At 25.1% G+C, this 24,046-nt stretch overlaps 1 protein-coding gene across 5 annotated transcripts; it reads right to left on the bottom strand.

Moving 5' to 3' along the window:
• Positions 1-1,254: 1,254 nt before the first annotated feature.
• LOC113560803 lies at positions 1,255-23,962 on the bottom strand. Of its 5 annotated transcripts, none has more exons than XR_003406132.1 (9): positions 13,936-14,051; positions 6,236-6,874; positions 5,207-5,594; positions 4,181-4,282; positions 3,930-4,067; positions 3,726-3,809; positions 3,448-3,604; positions 2,037-2,196; positions 1,644-1,784 (listed from the first exon to the last, which is right to left on the bottom strand). XR_003406132.1 is itself a non-coding variant. In XM_026966888.1 (8 exons), exons 2-8 carry the CDS (start codon positions 6,818-6,820, stop codon positions 1,691-1,693), a joined length of 1,548 nt encoding a protein of 515 aa, XP_026822689.1. In that variant the 5' UTR covers positions 6,821-6,874; positions 23,813-23,962; the 3' UTR covers positions 1,255-1,690. The 5 variants fall into 5 exon arrangements, 3 of the variants coding, with proteins under 3 accessions (XP_026822689.1, XP_026822690.1, XP_026822688.1); XR_003406133.1 differs by having other exon boundaries at positions 1,674-1,784; positions 2,064-2,196; XM_026966888.1 differs by lacking the exons at positions 2,037-2,196; positions 13,936-14,051 and adding an exon at positions 23,813-23,962 and having other exon boundaries at positions 1,255-1,784.
• Between the last annotated feature and the right edge of the window lie 84 nt (positions 23,963-24,046).

Here is a 24,046-nt window from a genome sequence, read left to right as displayed (position 1 = left end):
AGTTATTCAACTTTACTGTTCAGCTCTCAAAAACGGGAAACTGTGGCACAATTTGACAATATTTCAATTAAATTTATCAAGAACATTATATCTTATATTACAAATTCATTAATTTGTATGTATGATAAGTTTAAAAGAAGGTGTTTTTCCAACTCAGTTTAAAGTCACTATCGTAATATCTAAATTTTTTTTTCTAATTTTTCAAAAATGGAGATAAACAAATTCTATATGACTATATAACCCATATATCAATAATTTGTATTTTTGCTTAAGTGTTAAAAAAAATAATAAAGATTAGATTAATTACATTTTTAGAGGATAATAAATTGTTGTAAAAATTCAATTTGGATTTAGAAAATAACTAGAGATTATTGATGCCCTTCATAATGTATCAAAATACGTTAAATATTGCACTTGATTTAGATTTGATGTCAAATTGCATATGAGATGAAACTATCATTTATCAATTATTGATATGCATCTACGCATTATTATATATAAACTATTTTGTTTGAATAAAATTCTTTCCTCGGGCATAATTAAAATCGTATAATATACTTCACCTTATCAATTTATTCTAAAATGTGGCATTATTTACATTATTACATATGATGATGCCTCTGAAAAAACGCTAAAATCTCTAATTTCTTTAGAAAAAAGTACAGCCCTTATCTGTATTTTATAAGACAAATCAGGTCAGATATACTAAAGATGATTATAAAGAACTGATTGAACTTTCTTTTAATTTGCTGTGTAAAATATATTCTATATTCTTTATTTTACAAAAAAAATCACTCTTAATGTAATTGCATTCATATATTATAAGTAAACGCGAAACTTTAAAATATGATTTAAATGTAACTATAAAAAAAATATATGTAGGCTAGGAATGTATTTATTATTTAGGGCCAACATATTTCAAATGTCTAAATAATTATTTCAAGAAATATTTTAGAGTAAATAATAATATTAATATAAATAAACCATCATCTAATTTTTATACATCTGAATTATAAATTTAAAAATGTAGTTTGTATTTTGTATTCATTTCTATTATTGTCAATATAGTTTTTAGATTCTAAGAAAATAATTCTCTACTCTCAACACAAGCTTTGCTTACAGAAGGTAGGTGAATCAATATGTTTTACAAAATGTTTGTAATATCAATATATTTTTTAATAAATGGTTATATAATATAACTTATATTAATTTAAAAAAAAATATATTCATATATGTATATAAATAATACGTTTCTATTTCTAACAATAATAATATATGATAACCGTACCAATTTAATAATTATAAAATATTCCAAAAACAATACATAAAGTAGTCTACACTCCATCGAGATAAAAATCGGTTTTTTTGTGCATTCTCACGAGACATCCTGCAATAGTACAAGTGATATCAATGGCAGAATATTACGTAAGAATGCGCAGAATTACCGTGTTCTCTCGCTGCATGATAGAGTTTAATTTAAACACTCTAAAATAGGTTCCAGTAATAAGTAAAACTTAGCTAATATAAATTATAATATACAAGTAAAATAGGTTGGCAGTAGTAAATATAGTATATTTTACTAGTAAAATAATAAACAATAAAAAAATGTTATAGGGTATAAATAAAACAATTTTTCGTGTAAAAATAATTTAAAACAATATTAATAATTTTAACAAATTTCAATGTGGTTTTATGGATGCTCACTTCTAGGTTCTGCCGATAAGGCTTGTTTCTCTTCGACGTATTTACATTTTTCATTTTGTTTTTTTTTCTTGTACATCAATCTGAAGAATATTTTACAAATTGTATTAATAATAGATAAAACAAAAATATTATTTTTAATAATGGTAGTTGAATATATACGTTATATTATGTACAACTGTACGAGACTATCACCACTAAAGAATAATAAATGGACATTCCATGCATTTTGAAAATTATCACAAGTTAGTAAAACTAAATATTAAAAAGATTAATATTGAAATATTTTGCTTAAGAAAAAAATGTGCATTCAAAATAATATAATAAAATGATACCTAATTAAAAAAATATATATAGTTCACATTAAGGGAAGTATAAAAATCTTGCGGGTATCCATTGTGACGTGATACTTTAGAGTTAAATCAATTTTGCAACTTTGGCATTTCTGAATCATTCGTTTTTACGCTCTTCTGTTGTGTACGGTTGTACATCCATCTGAATAGAAAATTAGTAAATATTTATTCTTCTTATTATTATCAACTTTCATTGGATTTGAAATAAAATGACTCTCACTTTCCAATGCTCATTTAAGTATTTCAGCCCCTACCTAGTTATTATACGAATAATAGTTGCATAATTTATTAAATAAATAATATAATATTCTCAGCTACTGTGCGTGTTAATGACAAAAGGTATAAAATCATAGAAAAAAAAAATATTATTCATAATATGTAATTAAAATTTTAATTGTATCAATATTAATGTAAGCTTAATAGGTCTACTATAAATATTACATGATAATAATGATTAGTTATTATTTCATAAATTAAATCCATTTATACTAATAGGAGAGAGTTGTATTGGAAGATCTTTATTTGTATCCTTATCATTGATGTAAATTTATGTACCTATCATACATTTTATATTTATCTATTACTATTTTTTTTTTTTAATAGTATTTGGCATTATTATATGATATTGTCACAGCAAATAGGTGTACTATGATGTATGGTATTTGTATTGATTGATCACTATTAATATATTGATAGTTGTCGACACCAGACCATACAAGTCTATAGTTATAATTTATATTGGCTTTATAAGGATTTATTTATACAGTAATAAATCATAGTTATAAGAAATAATATAATAATATTACTATAATTGACAATTCATTTTAACCAGTAGAAATTTATCAAGAAATTGCGTATATTATACGCCTACATAATTTATTACTGAATATTATTTTCTTGTGTGGGATGTTTTCATGGTTATTATTTTTCTACAAACTATAATTGTTACTGTGTTTTGTTTTCCTATATTTTACTTTTCCATTTTTTTTTCATTCTTCTAAATTACTTATAAGGATTTTATAGACTTTCATCAGAATCAAATGATATAATTGGATTTTATTTTCAAGTTATTTTAAGAAAATATTTTTTGTATCATTGTAAAAATATTCTTATTTATAGTATTGTTATTATTAAACAACTAACTACACAAAATAAAGACAAAATGATATATCACATGAAGATTTTGAAAATAAAAAATGGAATTTGGACTCAAAAGTCCAGAATGTTTTATTCGTGTTTCGGTTAATTAATAAGGAGCAAGGTCCTGGTAACAATGATATTTAACCTCATTTTAGATGTTGATGATCATAATTATTAATGATTTGATGTCTTAGAAATACTAATGTGATTAAGATGTTTACAGTTTATTTATTTATCTATTACATTTACTCACATAAAAACAATGATGCCGAAAAAATTAAGCACTCCACCAAGTACGTAAAATGCGCCAGGTATATAGTGTAGTGTCTTATAATAAATTACACTGTACAGTGGTCTGAATATTGCAGGAACTATAGTTTCGACGAGTGAAGATACCGCCAACGCTTGGCCTGCATACAATAGGTATGATATAAAATATGAATGGTTAAGCATATATATATTTAAAAAAATAACTACACTACGTGTGACACGAAATTTAATTCATAATATTATGGATTTCATTTTCAATACCTAGTTGATTTGCCGGAACGAGTTTTGAGAGTATCGCCCTAAATGCAACAAGTGCTGTACCGTGAAAAATGTCGACAATCGGACCTGAAATAAATATATAATAATGTTGGTTATTAATATAATCAAATCGTATTTTCTATACTAGGTACCTACGCATTTTATTATATTTGTATGGATGTAATAATAAAAACATAATATATTCACCTAGGTAGAATAAAAATTCGGTCGGCGCAAAGGCGTAAACGAAAGAAGCCAATCCTTTGCTCAGACATCCAATTGCTCCGATCAGTCTGTCGTCAATACCCAAACGATTAACCAGAATCCACAATGCGAATCCAATACCTAGAATTCAATAATACACATTTATTATTAGTTATTGACGACTATTGCCTCTATAATAGTTGAACTGTATATTATAATGCCATAGTAGGCATAGTAATATAAATAAAATTTACCTACGAGATTACAAATAAAGTAATACGTGGAGAAGACACTGAAGTCTACTTCATTCCAACCGAATTTAACTCGAACCAACAAATACATCAATGTTTGTTCACCTAAAAAAATCGTTCACGTCCATTAATATTCACATACGCTTTATTCAAATAACGCGTGCTATTTAATTACGCGACAAAAGAATGCGATTAGTTTAAATATTTGGTCCATAACATTAGAACTATACATTATGAAATTTATAAAACGCCTAAGTAACGACGCCTCGGCGAGAATACCAATTTTCTACGGTTTTATAACTACTTACACATTCTGTGTAATACGAAATAATTATTTCTCAAAATGGTAACGTCTGTATGAAATAGTCTCTCCAATGTAATTTTATACACAGTTTGATCATTTACTTTGTAAATAAAACATTTATCGCACAATTATTATTATTATTATTATTATTTATTCGACGTATAAGACCTATACTGTAGGTACACAGTTATTCGTTTTGATTATTTATTCATGTAATATGTAATGCGATGCATACGTTATAATACATTTTAGTTGTATTTATTTAAAGATATCTATAGTTAATAGCTTAAATGTATTTATATTTTTCACAGGTAAATTGAATGTATAAATTAATTGTCTGTGTTATTACTATGAATAACTTTACTGATCTTTAAATAAATTTTACTTAAAATTATAATATTATATAGAATCTTGTAAGGTATGGCATAAATACATGATACAAAATAATTGTTGATAGTTATACTGTATATATATACGTAGGTACTATGAATAAACAATGATATTAAGTATGTATGTGCAGTAAATATTTATTGCGAGGTTAGTATACTTATGTAATATAAAAAAAAATACTATGAATTCGTAAGTAAAAATAATTGAGATATAATACTACATATTTTAGTTTTTGGTTATTTGCATATCGTTTTCAATTTACTCACAGTTAAATAGCATTTATTACATTTGAATATTTAATAATTAATTATAAAATAATATTTTATTATACGAACCGCTCAGAGGACCCAAAATAATGACCATGATAACAAACAACAGTATAATGTCGTTTCTTCGGTTGTCGTCATTTCTTCGCTTAAATGTAACTCGAATCGCTTCTTTTACATGTTTCAAGTCAAAGAAATCGGTTATCTCGAGAAGAAATGATTTTTTGCAATGTTCAACGGCACTATGGGGTCCATGATATTTTTCTACGTCGGGCTTAATATCTTTGATGACAATTATACAGTATATGAAGCTGAACAAATACAATGCAGTGGATATAATGTACACGCCGTAAAAACCATAATCTCGAAACACGATGCCGGATAATGCTGATCCAAATGTGACACTGACCGAAAAAAATAAACTTACAAACCCAACTCGAACTGTCCTGTTTTTAACCTAGAACAACGATATATAATATATACAAGTTACAAATCGTATGCATTAAAAACATTTTATATTGTTTTGTATATTGTAGTACACATAATTTATTTACAGGTAAATAAAGTAGAATTTAGTAACGAGACAATGCGATTATTCTTTTATCAAACAATTATTATAAGAGTTATAATAAAATAGTATAGTTACTCGATGCCTGTTAGTCCGAATTTCAAATTGTATGTATCAATTTATTCTGTTTCAGAATATGAAATTAAAAATGTATGTTATTATCATTGAAAAAAGTAAAAAAAAATTAAAAAAAAATTATATTAATAAAAAATGTATATTATTATGTTAGTACCTAACATTATTCAAATTTGTAGAATTTTAAATATAACTATAACGATATTACGTGTATCTTTCAAGTATATTAAAAATAAAATTTGAAAAAAAAACACACTAAAAATTGAAAAACGGACAGTTTTTTGCGACTATAATAATAATAATGGGTATTATTATTTCTTCCGTAAACTTTACCGTGAATCGTAATAATCACATTTTCTCATCAGATATAATATAAAAGATAATATAGTTATATATGAAGACAGAGATTTAACGGCTTGTGAAATGAGCAATCGTAAAATCCGCCATAAACTCACTGTGCTTATGTCCCCCACGTACGCGAACACGGCTAGTATCAGTACTGGAAGACCACCCGAAATAGCAGATGGGACCGTCTCGACAATACCTGCTATCTCCATCGGCAACTCGTAAAAGAAGTACACGCAAGCAATTAAGCCGATATTGCGCACGAGCTCGCCGATTATTGGCAACAGCATGAACGGCTTCCGCTTCCGGTTCCGGTCGCTCCACGAACCGACGAACATCACCAGAACACACGGTATCATGTTCTGGAAGAGGCTTTGCCATAACATCATCTTGGTCACCATTTGCTGCACTGCCACCTCTTCGGCCGGGAAAGATGAGGCGTTTTTATTCTCCAGGGCAAAGCACGCCGTCTTGTCCAGATTCAAGTTCACTCGGCAAGCCTTTTGCATGTTCAGATTTTGTGTGGTCAAGCTGGACATGATCATGGAAAGCTGGAATACGCCCAGCATCGGTTCTACCGTCACGTTTCGGGCCACGAAGGCTGCTTTTGACGTTAAGCTCATTTTCTTCCATTCGTCTTCGTCCGCATCACAGTTGGCAGCCGGTGGACACTCCATTTCTTGGTGTTTGCTCATCGTCACGGTTTCGATTTTCAAACAGTATTCACTTATATCATACTTTTACTTAACCTAAAACCGTGTCAAAAGTAAATAGTTATTAATTTTGTTCGATTTTTACGTTTATGTAAATACTGTTTTACATCAATAATTCGATAATTTGTAACTTATATACGATATTGTGTAACATAATATCATATGGTGTATAACGCCAATATCGTATAATATTTCAGATTTCAACAAGATAATGGCACTTATAATCTCGTATTATACACATTATTGTATCATGTATGTATACAATTGCATATGTATCTATATGTAGAAAGTTTACCAAGTTATATACTTATATATTATATACTAGTGTGAATTTAACATTTGTATCTGGACATCTGGTATATGATTATATTTTCCAGCACTTATATAAGTGTAGGGAAGAATCCCCTAGACATAGGCCCTATTATTCAAGGCTAAGCCAATATTATGAAATGAAAATCGATATGTAATTTTTTTTTTTTTTTCAAAAACGTACAAATTAGCATCTAGTTTCATACTGTAAATTCATCGATAAAAAAAAAAGGTATACAGGTTGATATACCACTCTATTATTCATTAAAAATTTTATTTTTTTACGTTGAGTAGAAAGTGGATATGTTAAATTTGAATTTAATGATAAATCATTGTATACAAAAAACAATTCTGAGTGTAGATGATCAGTCAGCTTGCATTATAAAGTACATTTCATTTTGATGTTGCGATTAAATCTGTTTATTTTACTAATAGTATTACGGGAGTTCATTTAATTTTTTATGAAAATATTCCATGAATTATGTCATTAATATTCCATTATTACAATAATATATATTTTATACATATTTATACTATACTATATTATTGTTGCTAAATAATAATAATATTATTGTTAATTGTTATTAACTTTTGAGTCAATAACGTCTAACCAACAATAATTATTGTCTACCGATTAATTTCCCATTTCTGTGATTCAACGAATCGACAGTGATCACTGATCATTTCTCTAACTAGTAGTTACTTAAATATTAATATGTATATTTAAAATTAGTAATTATTAGAAATCTATTTAATTGAGTGAGTCTTTTCGTGCCAAATTTGGTGATTTATTTACTTCAGCACATTCAAATACTGCAGTTTTTGTTAAAAATATATTGGCTGCGCACACAGATTCTTACATATGAATGAATTCTGCCAATAATAATAAAAGTAAGATAATTATTAGAACTCAACAAAAAACTAATATGAAATTTATAAATAAAAAAATAGAATTATGTAACGACAACGAAATTGATAGATATAATTTTGTAAAAAGTTTAGCTTCGTTTAATAATATTTAATTTTAATTTTATATCGACGACGACGATATTTGTTGCATGTATTGACAATTATTATTTTTATTAGATAATTAGTTTTTCGTTGTAACTACCTATGGATTTAAAATAATTTATATAAATCTTAGTGATACATAGTTTAGATTATGCTGTTTCTGGTATTACCTATCTGATATTATTTGTATTTAATTATTTATTTTCACATAATATATTGTATTTAAATAAAAATAAAAAACTTATGTGTGGAGTTAAGGTGTTAAAAAAAACCTTGTATGCGGAGTTTAGGTGATATATTATTATAAAATGGCTACAATGTATGCGCAGTTACGGTGAACCGGAATGAACGCTGCACTGGCACGTTTGACATTGAGAAGCGTATAATTATTGTCTACTAACCTCCCTGTGCTGACTTGGCGGCTGGAGCTAGACATGTTAATTAATTATGTAAAGTGTGAAGTACGAGTCTAACTGGTAGCATACACTGATTTGAATAAGGCGTACAAACTTTAAACTAAAAAAATAATTGTGTTAATTTTTTATTTTATTTTTTAAATTTTTTAGTTTTGGTATATGAAGAACAGTGTTCTAATGTATTTTTAATATTTTTTTACAGATATAAAAAGTTTTTTAGAAACCTCACTGTCTTCGAAAATGTTTAACCAATGAATAACTTTTTATCAATATTTAAAGAAAAATAGTCGAAAATTTCTTCATGTCTATAATAGCTTTAAATTTGTCAAAATATTTTGAAAACTATTCCATGTATAGAAAATTTGAATATAACTATTTGGTGCAAATTCAAATATATAAAGCTATTTTTTTATAAATTACGACAAAATAACAAAATAGCATTTGAGAAATAATTATGTTATTTTACGGGTGTGTACACAATGTCTAAAAATTAAGCTCTAAATACTTATAAACATTTTAGATGAATTTATTGTTACTTTTTATATTAATAACAACTTATGAGAAACCTTTTGAATGTTTATTGATCGATCAAACATTTTTTTATTGACATTTCTAGAAAAAAAAAACAAAAATTTAAACTGTCTAAATAGCTCAAAAGACATGCATGGAAAATTGTAGTATAAATACTAATTGGTGAATATCAATCGTTATTTGTTTTTCAATCATAACGATATACAGAAATAAATTATGACATTTTTCTGTCTGTTCATTCATTGTTTCTCTCAAAAACTCAAAATATTATTAAATAGCATTATTTGAATTTCACAGTTACTTGGTTATCAATAGCAAAAGATAGAATAAATACTTAAGGTGAATTATGGTCGACTGCCAAATTTACGAATTTTTATTTAAAGTCGAATAAAAATATGGATGTTGTTATAGGTCTTATTGTCTTAATGTTTTGTCTTACATTTTGAGATTAATTAGTAATTACCGATTTAGCGTAGAAATTTACTTGACAGTAGAATAGTTCGTAAATTATGTTTAACCACGATGTGCAGTATAATATTTAAATTATTTAATTTGAATCTTGGCACGCTATATTAATATAATATAATATATTATACTTAAATTAGCATTAAATTATAATATTAGAAATTAATAAAATCAATTAGAATAGCGATTGGTGTAGATCATTGTAACCATCTTTGACCCGTTATACATCGTAAATTTATTTGCCCTGTTCCGATGATCATACTTAAAACCTTGAACGAGTTGAACGTAATGTGACGTCTAATGAAAAACGTGTAAAGTACTACTTATTACATATTATATTAAAAATATTATGTTGATTTTCAATTGCAGATTAACCTAAAAAATCGATAAATTCCTGACAGTACTTATGGCTTGCATAAAATATGCATAAAAACTTAACTTTATTTTTTAAATTTTAATAAAACAAATATATGAGAAAACTTAAATTTCCATAACTTTTGAGCTGAACATACATTTTAATAAAAATTCGAAAATTAAAATATTTAGCTTAAAAAAAATATATATAAGTACCAAGGTGCCTATTATCAGATTTACGAATAAAATTTCGTTTTTCTGTAATTTTTTTTTTTTTTGTTTTTAACCTAACCTATTGAGAAAGTACTAAACATTTTTACGTTTTACCTCCAAACAAACAATAATAGATAATTTTCTACCAAAAATGTCTAAAAGCTAGAAAATGTCTATAAACCATAAAAATTAAAGAATAGCTGCAAGTGAGTGCCTAGAGAGATACTAAATAGTATAAAAACCAGTAGATCACGTAGGGGACGTGTTAAATTTAAATTCAATGAGCTTATATCACACATAGATAAAATTTTTCCCAAAAATATTGCATTAATTTAATTAATTAATATATATTATAATTATATATATATATATATATACCATATTATATCAATTTATAGCTCAAAATGTAATAATTTTTCTATAAATATTGTAATAGAGTAAAAACTGGTTCATAAAATAAATAAATAATATTATAAAATAAATCAAAAATTTTATTTCGTATAATAAAATTCATAATAATATAATATACATAACAGTTTTAAGTCCACACGTAAAATGTTTTTGAATTATAACAGAAAATTTAACATATTTATTTATTGTTGTTTATATATATATATTTAGATTATATGATTCCAATATAAAGTATGTTTAAGGAATTTTGTATTAAATTTTCAAAACTAAACTTTTCCTTCATTTTTTTATTCTTCTGGGTTATTTTGAAAAAAATTGAGATCGTTTGATTATGACTTCTTTAAAGTACAAACTAGATCCAACTACACTCAATGTTGAAAATTGAAGCATTTCTCAGAATACGTATCGTGTATATGTAAAAAAACTTACATCATTGTAAAATCAATACATTCATCGATCATTTAGAATTTAAAATCACATGTCTTTCGACGCAAAATAAAGAAAAATTCCATTTTGTAATCTAAAAAAGTAATAATAATAATTATACTATTCATATTGGACCTTGGGCGATACATAATATGTATAAATTATATTAATACACATTAATTGAGAATGTAGTAATAATAGTTTTAAAATATTATTTCATAGAAAATTTATATAATTCCTTAACTGTTTTAAGATAAAATTTGGACGAAACTGATTAGGTTCTGCAATGAACCTGTATTTATTTTGTATACATTTTCGTTATGTTCAATGTACATACTTAAACTATAATTTACTACCTATTAATTAATTATTACAGCTTATATCAAAATTTAAATAATATATAAGTACCTATACATTAATAAATTATAAAATTAGACCTCTACGTATTGTACCAATTGTATATTTTGTACAAATTGTAAATTTTAATATTATATTATATAATTTAGTACGTTTACCTGTGGTTGATACTAACTACTAACTATCCGTAATCGTCATTAATTCTTATATATTTTTAAATATGTTTATGAATCGATCGGCTGATTGGGTGCTACTTTAATATTTATCTCGGCTTTTTAGTATTTAATTATACTAATTAGGAAAACTAATATAAAGTTATAACTAAAATAAAATATCATCAGTAATTACGAGCCCGTAGTGCCCGATTAGAAATATACGTGTGTTGATGAACGTATTATAAATTTAAATTGTAATACTAAAACGTTTAAAACTCTGATGACTGATATAGTGATATACTGATATGTATTCATAACATGTTTAGATTAATGACTTAATATTGACGAACGTGAGTTTTATTGCAAACTATTTACTTTTCAATATAGATGTTTTTTATGCATTCTATACAAAAACGAAAATTTTTGGTAATATTCACCTTTTTTAAAATAACATTTATATTTAAATACTGCCATATTATATTACAATAATTGTATAAAATATGAATGTATTAGGTATACCTAATTTAGAGAAATATATATTCCCTATTTCCCTAAAGAGTTTAAATCCTTAATATTTAGTATAGCCTAAGATCTGGTAGACCTAACGGCTAACTTAACCTTAATTTCTAAAATCTAAAGTTAAACAAAAACTCGACATTATTTCTGATCTTAAAATGTAATTAAATATAGTCAAGTCTCGATAACTCAAATTTCAAGGGAAATACAATTTAATTCGACTTATCGAGGATTTATCGAGTTATTTAGCACAATTTTTTTTTTTTTTTTTAATACAAATAAATACGAGCTAGTTATTATTACATGCATATATTTATTAACTACAATTATAATTAGAAAATTAAGTTTTAAAATTAATTTCTTATATATTATAACTTATAATTTATAATTATTCCTATATTTTGTATTATAATACTAACCAGTCACTACACATTGATTGGTTAATTGAAGCGTTTTAACTACATATTTTACAAAATTTTACAAAAGACGTTGTTCCTACTTTTCCAGATGTTCAACTAACTCTGACTAGCTTTAAGTTGTTTGTGCCCAAGTTTAATGGCAAAAATCAGCCTTCTCCTTTAAAAATGGTTATGGTAAAATTGGGATGTTAATGAATGTTGTAAATATCTATACATTGAATAAACCAATCAAGCTAAACTAACCTTTATATCGAGATCTTCATTCTTCTCATTGTCCCTTTATAAGTTTCATACCCTCATAAACTATCGTCTTTATTTTTCAATAAGGTTAAGAGTGTACTAGGTGGAGTATTAAATTGTTTGCCAATTTCATTTTTAGGTTTAACACTTTTAATCACCTGAATTATCATGTTCACTTTTTCATATACGAGTATTGTTATGTAACCAATTTATGTTTAAGAGACACAACGAATAACGCAAAATTACAATTATGATTAAGTAAAATAAACTACAAATTTTGTTCACGCTACACAACGAAGATACGTGGTAACAGTCAATTATTTTACAGCTACAGTATAATACTAAATAATAAGTGATAATAAGTAATACAATTTAAGATATGCTTGTCATAACTGACTTTGGATCATCAACAATTTTTATATATGATTTATCGCGATAAATATTGTATAAGAATTTCCTAGGAACAAGAAAAATATTCGAGTTTTTGAGTTATCTACGAAAAGCATTACTCAAATAATTTTCCAAAATTGTCAATAAAATATTTATTTTATTTTATTCTATTCTATTCATTCAATGATATCTTATTAAATTTTTTAGAATAAACATAAATAACATTATCATGTAAATAAAATTGATGGTAAAAAATAACAAAATCATTATCATTTATCATTTTATCAATATAATAATAACTACTGTTTTTATTGCAATTTAATATTTAATATTGAAAATATCAACAAAATCTGTGTAAATTATTATAACTAATAATATTATAAAAAATATAATTATTAATTTATTAAACACTGGCTAATTGTAATATATTAATTAACAATTTTGTGAACTAAAATAAATTCATTATTTTTAATTCTATTCTATTGTTCTAATTTATTACCATAATTTTATATTTTTAACACTTTTTGGTAGTATCAAAATTATTTATGACGCTTGGGAAAATATTCTAAAACCTTTCCATTAAATTTGACCGTGTTTATAATATAAACTTAAATCATTTATATAACTAAAACTCCTAATTAATAGTTTTTAAAATATACCGTGAAAGCATATATTTCAATAAAATAATTAGTAAAGTGGAACTAATCTAAATTGAAGCAATACAATTGAATATCTCTATCTAATATTAGTAATGTTGTTTAGGTATAACTGAATTATATTATTATACCATTTTTATTAAAAAAAAATATTATATCGAAAAATTAGTTTTCTAATACTCATATTATAATATGTGAAAACTGAAAATACAATTATAATCTACTTACGAAATATTCTTTTAAAATTGTCTTCATCAAAACATTATTTCAAATTTAAAAACGAAAAACACACTACATTTATCAACTCATCGCGTCTTGTCTTGCCAGCTATAACTTTGTATTTGATACATGGGCACACACTAGTTCGTTATATAGGTAGGTGCGTAAACACTGCGGGAAACCGGATTGTTATATAACACAAACATTCAGTCAAACAGCTAATTATTGGATTTTTCTAATATCATCTTTTTATCTTTTTAATATAAAGTTACTAGACATTTTTAGAAAAATAAACTTAATACAAATCGTATGAAAATTAAATTTCCTAAATTTCTACAATACACTAATGTGTAATATAGTAATTACGGAGATAAAAATAATAAATATAAATAAATATGTAAATTATTGTTTTATAAAAACAACATGTCATAATAAACATATACTAAAATAATTAAGTAGTTATGGTGGTTGTCAAAGATTTGAATATTTTGTTGAATATCTTGGTAAATAATTATTTAACTATTATTTTAAATACTTTTTTAAAGCCTAACCTGGTAGTGCGTAATTGTCTCTCTTTACTTACATTTTTGCAAATAAGTAATAATCATAACTATTAATCTAAAATAACAATTTTTGTATTATTTTAAAAGGTTTTAAAATGTCAAAAAAAAAAAACAAATTAAAAAAAAATATTTTTTATAGTTATGAAAACTATAATAATTGGATTGTTTTCGAGTCACAGTCGTAGTATCAAAACCACATTTTTTGATTTGTTGTTTTTTTTTTTTGTGAAGTTCTTCACAACGAAATTCTATTTGATGATATACCATCACTTTCACAAGGTTACAGTATATAGTTAATTTTTCCATCAATATAGGTTCATTTATTGGAAACTGTTTTAAATCAAATAATAAATAATAAATATATGAAAAAAATTAATGTGTAAAATATTAATAACCAATTTTTAAAACTAAGCTATTATAGCAACTAAAAATAGCCAGATACCAATAAATAATTTATTATGACCTAGTAATATCATCATGAATTGTAAGACAAATATACCTTAAAACATTAAAGTTTTAACCTGTCATGAAATAAAGAAAAATTGTAACTAATAATAAATCCATTTTTTCCAGAATTTTGAAGTACATATTAGTTGCATATAAATACAATAATAAAAATACTGAAATACTTATTCAGTACTTTATTAATGGCAAGTATAAGTATGACTCACTAAATAACTAAATATTCTCAACATTTCAATTTAGAATTTATTTGTATTTAATGTATTGTATAATCTTACTATATTTGAAGTTTAAAAAATGCTAGTTTCTACTTGTTGTATATCAAATTATTTTTGTTGTGTATGTATATTGTATACCATTTTAAAATAATCATAATAGTCATAACACTCATAACCCGTTTAAAAAATGATATATTATAATAACTCTGATAATAGTCTCAATTTTAAGTTTTATCAAAGGTCATTTCACTCTAATATTAAAGCTAATAATGTAAAATTCTTTGTATGTACTGAAAGTAAAATTCGCCGCGTTGTAAATTAAATGCAACGCTGAAACAACACCTTCAGTTGTAATTTTATGTTATAACTCGTTGATAGTATTTCAAGATATATTCATTTTTTTTCAGATTAGAATTATTTTTTTTCTTGTAAATTATTAAGTAGATGGACTTTATTGAAAATATTTATTTATCGAAATTTAAATGAGTAGTGTTTAAGGTATTTAACTTTATATACTAAGTAATAAGAACAATATACCTGAGATCTATTCGGTTCTGTTCGGAATATATAATAAATAAATCAAATAAAAAGGCCGATAACTATATAGGAAAAAACTGATTAAATATTGCATATAATACTCGTATATATACATTTTATATAGTAATTATATCTTAAAAACCTGAAAAATGAATAAATCACGTTACGTACCTATAGTAATATACTATGTATATTTAAAAAATAGTTTATCTTACTGAGAAATATTCTACACAATTTTAAAAATATGACTTTCAAAAAACTGTTAATTAATGACATTTAAATTACTTACAGCAAATCACAAACAGTTTGCTATTTGTATAACTTCCATAATTTAAGTCATATTACTAAAACGAAAATGGTTTATATGCTATTGAGGCTTACTTATTTTAGCCAGGATTGCATAAAATGTTTCATTCTCTCTCGACTCTATTCGCCACTCAAATATATAAAATTGTCGTATTTTAGTACTTAATGTGTTTTATAACAGTAACACGTATTTACAAATGTCATTATATTTTATTTTCGTTATTAAAGATTTAGTTTTTTTGTACAAGTACTTGAAAAAAATTCGGCGAATTTCTAGACCTATGGATTTTCTCCTACATAAATGTCTGTTCTATTCTAATTCTGTAATGCAATTCGATATTTATTTAGTTATTTTTCAAAGTTTCTATGTTATAGGCCTTTTTGCGTAACGTTAAGTTACAAATCAGAGTACCTTTACAGTCGTACATGTTAAATTATGCATCAGATGCGGTCCGTAGCAATCGTAAGTACAAAGTACAAGCATCACAGCGGACTGCCGTCGCTCTTTCCTTTTAACTCCCACTTTGGTCCACAAACACTGCGACTCGTTCGGGAGTTTGTAATTTGCACCACTACAGGTAGCCGAAAATAGTGTTTTTAATTTGCACCAAAATGAATATCTATATTAGTAATGGATACTATCGAATAGTAATAATTTAACTTGACAGACCCGTGATGAATCATCAATCACTACGAGAAAAATGTATACATTTATAAATTGAACTATATCCTATGTAAAATAAAAGCCAAAGAAACACTATATGAAAAACCAGCCAAAATTACAAAAAATGCAATACAAAGCTCAACAGTTTCCAATTATGTTTGCACCACCAAAGACATTTCTGAAATAAGATGTATTCTATAATATAATAGTAAAATTAAGGAAAATATTGCCAAAATATCCAGTATCAATGAATAAAGTTCGTACATTGCTGTTGCCCACTCGTTTGACTCTCTCACCTGACCCCTTCACGGGACATGCGGGACGGTAGACCAAGCCAATAATACAAGTATACGTATCTATAATTGGCGGCAAAGGACTAGCCTTGGTGACGAACTGCAACTAACTATTATAGGTCCATGACAACGATCACCAACCATTATAAGTGATAGCCGACAGGATATAATTATAATATTATTAGTATTTCGATCCAATAAAATTGAAAATATATTAAACACCTGATTTTGAATTTTGTGTCTGTATTTTATCTTCAATTCTCACACAACACAAATTTTGGCAGGCAGCGAAAAAAAAATAATCGATGTCTTTGCAGGTCTGCAAATCATCATAATAATGACAGCTATTCGTCATGTTGGCGTTTTGACATTGTTGGCTAGAACACTCAGTCACTCGACTACATAGACCGTTTGGATTCAGCCAAATGTCTGAAAACTATATTTTTATAGTTTATACGTACTCTTAATATATTTTTCCTAACTCTCTCCTACGTGGTTGTAATATAGCTAAACAAAATACTTGTAGAAAAAAGTTAGGAGACTGAACCATCCTGAGTTTTTTGCCTATTTGCAAAATTGTATTTTACAAAATAGTTAATAATAATAAATCAACAAATGAAGCTTGAAAATATAAGATAATTTTCTTGAATAGTTAGTATATTTTTATATAATTTCTAATTGAGTAAGTATATTATAATAGAATCACTATAGTAATGTAATTAACCTTTTATATTCAATCTACACTAAGTGATACCCATTTTTAGGAACAGTTCAACATCAATACTACCGAATAATCTAAGGTTATACTACAGATAATTAGCCATTAACCCTTTAATACAAGTCAAATAAATCAGCAATATTTTAAGTATTTAAAAAAAATGCAGTCGTCACTCATTAGTCGTTACTTACCTATTGCTAAATTTACCAGTATTTATAAACACATACCTACACTATTAAAATAAACTATTTTCATTCCATAGTATTAATAATTTTTCTGACATAGTTATATTTTTGTTGAAACTTTAAATCAAACTATATGAATGTAGAAATCATATTATAATATTGTCTACAGTTTAGATGTAACTATATTATTGTCAAAATATAAATTATAATGATGTGAAACGTACATCTTATTTCGTGATCCAAAGAAAAAAGAATAAAAACCTTAATAAAAATGAGTTAATAAAAAAGACTATAACTTAATTCCAAATTTTAAATTAACAGTATTTGTAAAAAAACATGCTTATATATTCATCGTAAATGTATATGTAAATTGTAGGTACATAAAATATGCGCCATTATACGTCAATATACCTGCGTTTATAATAGATTATAGAATAAAAATAACTTTCATATATTAACACACCTAACACGTTTTTTTTAAAATATTTTGATTTAATGGATGTACAAGTAGGTTCCATCGCTTCGTTAGAAATAGTCTAATTATGAGATTAAACGATCAAATATAATAACTATGGATCCATATTGATTTATATTAAATACTTTAGCCTTTAGGATTTTGGTAAAAAATCAAATACGCTTAAATACATTTTTCTAAACGAATTGGCATTGTCAATAAAATATGTATTAACTATTAATGCATACAATGTATATCATGATGTTAAATTTAAATAATTGAATATTTTAAAATAAAACACTTACTACTTTCTAGATTGGTGAATTTTTAAAACTGCAGAATAAACATAGTAACCACATATCTATTTAATTTATTTTATTTGGTACCTTTTAAAGTTTTAAAAAACATTTATTTGTAATACTGAAAATCGTTTATATGTGCTTAGTGAAATTTATTACAATAAGTAAATATACAATGGTTAAAATTATAAAAATAAAACGAAACACTGTAAAATAAAAGAGACGTTAAAATAATTAAGGTAGAAAAGTCATACCTATAAATTGCTTTCACTATAATATCATTAAATAGGACTGTGGTAGGACCAATCCTAGCTCAGCAAATATTACACTACTTAAAATCGATATTCCTATAAAATGCAATCACCAGAAATCGACTTTAGATAATTTATTATTTTTTTTCATTTATATTATCTTTCAATAAAAAATTAATATACCTAATCAGAAAAATAAATTATTATACTACTTCATTCGTCAGATCTAATATTAATTGCCACTGCTCCAATGACAGTTCTAATATACCTAAATAAAAATAGAGAATTGGATTACATCTCAAATTATTTTAATACGAAAATTACACAAGACTTCTATTTAATACTTTGTAATCACTAACAATAGTATATTTATTTATTTATTTTTATTCAAAATAAAAAAATGTTATAATATGCATTATTGGATTACCTTATTTTATTAAACATAATTTAATAAAATAAAAACTAAGAAATTCGCTCTATTTTTACAGTAAAAGTCGACTACATCTTATCATTTGGCCGCTATAATGGATATGTTAATTTTGAAATTGACGATAAATCATTGAGTACGAAAACAAATAATTAGCGGAGATAGTAATCGACTATATTACGAGTTAAGTATATCTTATGATATATTTACGTATATTGTTGTTATAGAAATTTATTTTGTAATTGGTAATACGGAAGGTTGAATTAATTTTTCAGTCAACAATTTAATGTAGACAAACGTAGGATATATACGGTAACAGAATAAGTTCATGGTATGAACAAGCCAATAGTTTAAAATTAATCAAAATATTATTTTTTAAAAGTAATTGTGTACATTTATTATCCAAATAAAACGTTATGGATTTTTTCGTAGATAGTAATAAGTTGTAATAGAATCTAGATATTCAAACACTAATAAGTAAGTGTTTGGCAAATACATCATTCAAGACATTAATTTTGTCATATTCAAAATTTTTGAAAGGTTATCATTTAAGTTTTATAAAGTTATTTTACTAAATATTTTCTCGATTGATAAAAATATCATTATACAAAGTACTTAGTTTGGTTTTTTTACCATTTTATTATTCCATTTCATAATATTAATTGAATATATTTTATTTTATAATATTTGTTTTTGTTCTTGTATTTGTATTGTATTGTATTTGTGTAAGTGAGTTCTTAAAAATAATTTAATTATTGCTTCTATTTTATTGATATTGTATTATAAAAAAAAAACTTAACTACCAATGATTTAATATTTTATCATATAATCTTTGTATAATTTTAACTACAGGAAATCATGTGGTACTAGAGCTCAAAATAAAAAACATAATATGAACGATAAATGTATAAATTAATTAAATTAATAATATAGTGTGCTAGTTTACAGATTATAGAAGTACTTATAAACACAATGACCCTCCGGCCTCCACCATCGGTTGGTCAACGTAATAATATTAAAAATTTCAAGAAGATTATGAAAATTATTTTAGTTTACATGGACCACATATTGAGATCACAGTTGTTTTTGCCATTTTGAGCAACTTTAAGCCTTGTCAATATCATAGATACATAAATTATAAGTATAATTAGAATAGAATAGCTATTCTACATGTTTAAATATACAATATTTAGTGTGGCCATGATGTAATGTTTGTATGCATAACTTTACAGACTTGTTTAAAACTATGTATGTTATTTATTGATACGTGAAGTATCAAATCTCACTTTAAGTGGTAATTACTAAACAGTAATAACCACATTTCACGCTCCAGTGTTGCAATTCGCTAATTTTAGGTAGAATTTCCTATTTTATGTAACATGATACATATATATAGCCATGTGAATTCACAAAATATTTATTGAAAAAAAAAAAAAAAATTCTAATAAACTAAAAGTATTGTGTCTCGTAATTGTAATCTAGTAGCCCGATACTAGTTTATGAAACATGTATACATTGTATAATAATCAACTAGAGTATAGAATTATTATTATGTTCACTCCGATACAGAAATCAATATAGGTATAATTTATAATAATCGAAATAATATACGTTATTAGACGGAGTAGAATATAGAGGTTGTTTGTTTAACTGCTCCTGATGATTATTAGCTCTAGGATAAACGGTTATAGTATGAATACCTAGTTACGTCGGGAATGAGTACCGGTTGGACGATATATGAAGGCCGGTGAGGACATTATATAGATTTTTCATGATTTAAATAATAACATTACAATTTATAACATTAATTCAGTGGAATTTGTTTATACTGATTTTTAAACAACATAGAGAAGTAGACTATTATACATTTATACCATATTTTCGTTGTATATCCGGATAAGAAAAATAAAGTATGTATTTTGGATTCTGAGTAGAGCGTTGGTGGTACCTGTTGGTTTTTCAATGATACGTTTTTATTTTTTTTCTGCGTCTGGCGTCAATTTTAGAAATAGTAAAAATGCTTCAATATTCACTCTTTGTGTGGTTTCTACTAAATATTTATTTCATAAATTTCTATACATTATAACAATTATCAAAATATTTTGTATCTGTTTGAGCAATTTAGATATGAACGTTCGTAATATTTTACCTTTTTTAAATTTTTTCCATATATGATTAAATTTGTCTAGTGTTCTACAGGAATATCTAATTTTATTTGGTAGGAAAGTGAATCTAGTTGGTACTTTTGTGAGTTATAAATAAAAAATTCTCAATATTTTGCAAAATAATAGGGAAAACAAAAAATTAAAATTACGGAAAAACAGACATTTTCACGCAAAACTAGTTTTTATCAAAATCGATATTCTTATTTTGTCCTAGTTGTAATTCAAAAACGAATAATCACGGATACTTCACATTTTCACAAAACTGTTTATGTATTGTAACAATTATGACCTGTAGTCTTAAACTATTTAATATTCATAGACATTTTTAATTTATATACCTATTTTTTTTTTGTCAATAATGTCAATAACAAATGTTTTGCATAGTCGAAAAACTTAAAAATGTAAAACAAAGTTTTTCATCAACAAATTATATAGTAGTTAATAAGTATATGAATATTAATATTCAATTTTTATAGTTAAGGTTTGACAATTTAATACAGTTCTTCATAAATAATTCATACTGGAACCAAAAAATCTCAAAACTATTATAATAATTTTTTTTTACTTTATTACCTATTTTAAACTTGAATTAGGACGATAGTATAGGTATACTTAAATTAAGATTAATAACTTTATTTATATTATTGTAATTCAAAAATATTATTCATAAGATTTTGAAAATTTTAGGTCTATTTTATAATATTACTATAATTTATTTACATAATAATACTTTCAAAACATTTAGATTAATTTTATAGTTTTACCAATTAATACCATGAACTTATTTACGTAATATTTTATGGTAAGTCGGCATCGACTCAAAATTCAATAATAAATGAAACAAATATAATTATATTATTAAATTAATTAAAATGAATTATAAATTTACCAAATTACTACCAAAATATAATAAATTATGACAAAAAAAAAAATATATATATATATTATAGCAATATAAATATATCATAGATAAACTTAGTATTATAGTTTTTTAGGTACAATTGTTTATTATCATTGAATTCGAATTTAACGCATACATTATGATACATTGATACAGTGACTTGATCAATGATGAGATACACTCATCACTTGCTATAAAGTAAAGCGGTTACCTACATTCTTCCTTTTTTTTATATTTTAACGAAATTAGTATACATTTTACTCTTAACTTTATTTTTTATTTATTTAAATAAATAATACACCGAATACGAACTACAATAATCACAACAACAACGCGACAATATAACATAATTTGAATTACAAATTCTGTTTAGACTATTTATTCAATTATACATAAAACGAGATTTACAAAATATTTAACATAAATTTACCGCGAGATTTATCGCATCGAAGTAAAATAATATTCACCATTTACAACCATTTGTCTCGGTTTCTACATCCGGCTACATCACACTGAAATGCTTTACAATATTTAAATAAGTTTTGCTAAGTATTCGTTTTTTTTTCTGCCGATAATAACTGTGATAACACTAACTCCAAGGATATAACGTAAACTGTGCGCAAACGGTCTTTTTTTGTAAGCTACGCCCGAAGTCTTACATAATATGTAAATAAGGTATAATGTAAACCACTCCTTTCAATGCATTTTTAAGCCTAGAAAATGTATCTGAAAATGTTGTAAATAATTTAATGAAATCAAAGCCTCACAATGAATGAGCGACGATTTTCGGATTATTTAGTAGATATATATTAAAAATGAAAAATCTCAGTGTCACTTGATATATGAGCTTTGCAATCATCAATAGACTAATAGAGCCAACTCTAATGCATGCAAATATTGCAAATTATTTCATTCTCATTTTAATTCTAGTTTTTATACAACCCATCCAAATATGTTTATGTTTATAGAAGTGTTAAATGAAATTCAAATAGAAACATTAAATAAATGAAATTATTTAATTATCAAAATTTTAAAACCAAAAAAAAAGGGAGAAAAAATACAAAGTTGAAGTAATAAATATAATAGTAGTGATGAAACTACAATTGATAAATATATATATAATATCAACAATAATGTTATTATTTGTCCTAACATAGTACTTTTTAAAATTATATATATATTTTTAATCTATTAATTATTCATATTATATGACTGTAACAAATTTCATATAAACTATAGATTGTAATTTTTTTTATTTTTTTTGATTTTGCAAAAGTATAGTTATTCATTTTTGAACTTTTACCAAGGAGCAGTTTACATGTGTGTTTTACACTTGATAAAAATTCGGGCGCAATTTGCATGTGTGATGTTGTGTTTACATGTACCTCGGGCGCTGTTTACACCCGTCAATAACCAAAAACCGAAAGACCTATCAATACGTACCTTTGTTATAATTTTTATTCTGATAAGCGATTACTGTTTAACACCCAACTGGTGAGCTCTGATGACCGGAAGATTGGGAATTCTGAATCTACTGAGTGAGTCCTTAGTATCCGCCTTAATGGCGGTATTTGATACAACACAACGTTTTTAATGTTAGTGTGTACAGTGGAGATATGACTGACGAAATACTGACCCACAATTAAACTCGAGATAAGAATGCTAATCTGCGTTTGT

The sequence above is a fragment of the Rhopalosiphum maidis genome, chromosome 1 (genome assembly GCF_003676215.2).
Source record: "Rhopalosiphum maidis isolate BTI-1 chromosome 1, ASM367621v3, whole genome shotgun sequence".
NCBI classification, from domain to species: Eukaryota; Metazoa; Arthropoda; class Insecta; order Hemiptera; family Aphididae; genus Rhopalosiphum; species Rhopalosiphum maidis.
Note: the sequence above shows the minus strand (reverse complement) of the source record. Positions and strands in the feature narration are given on the sequence as shown.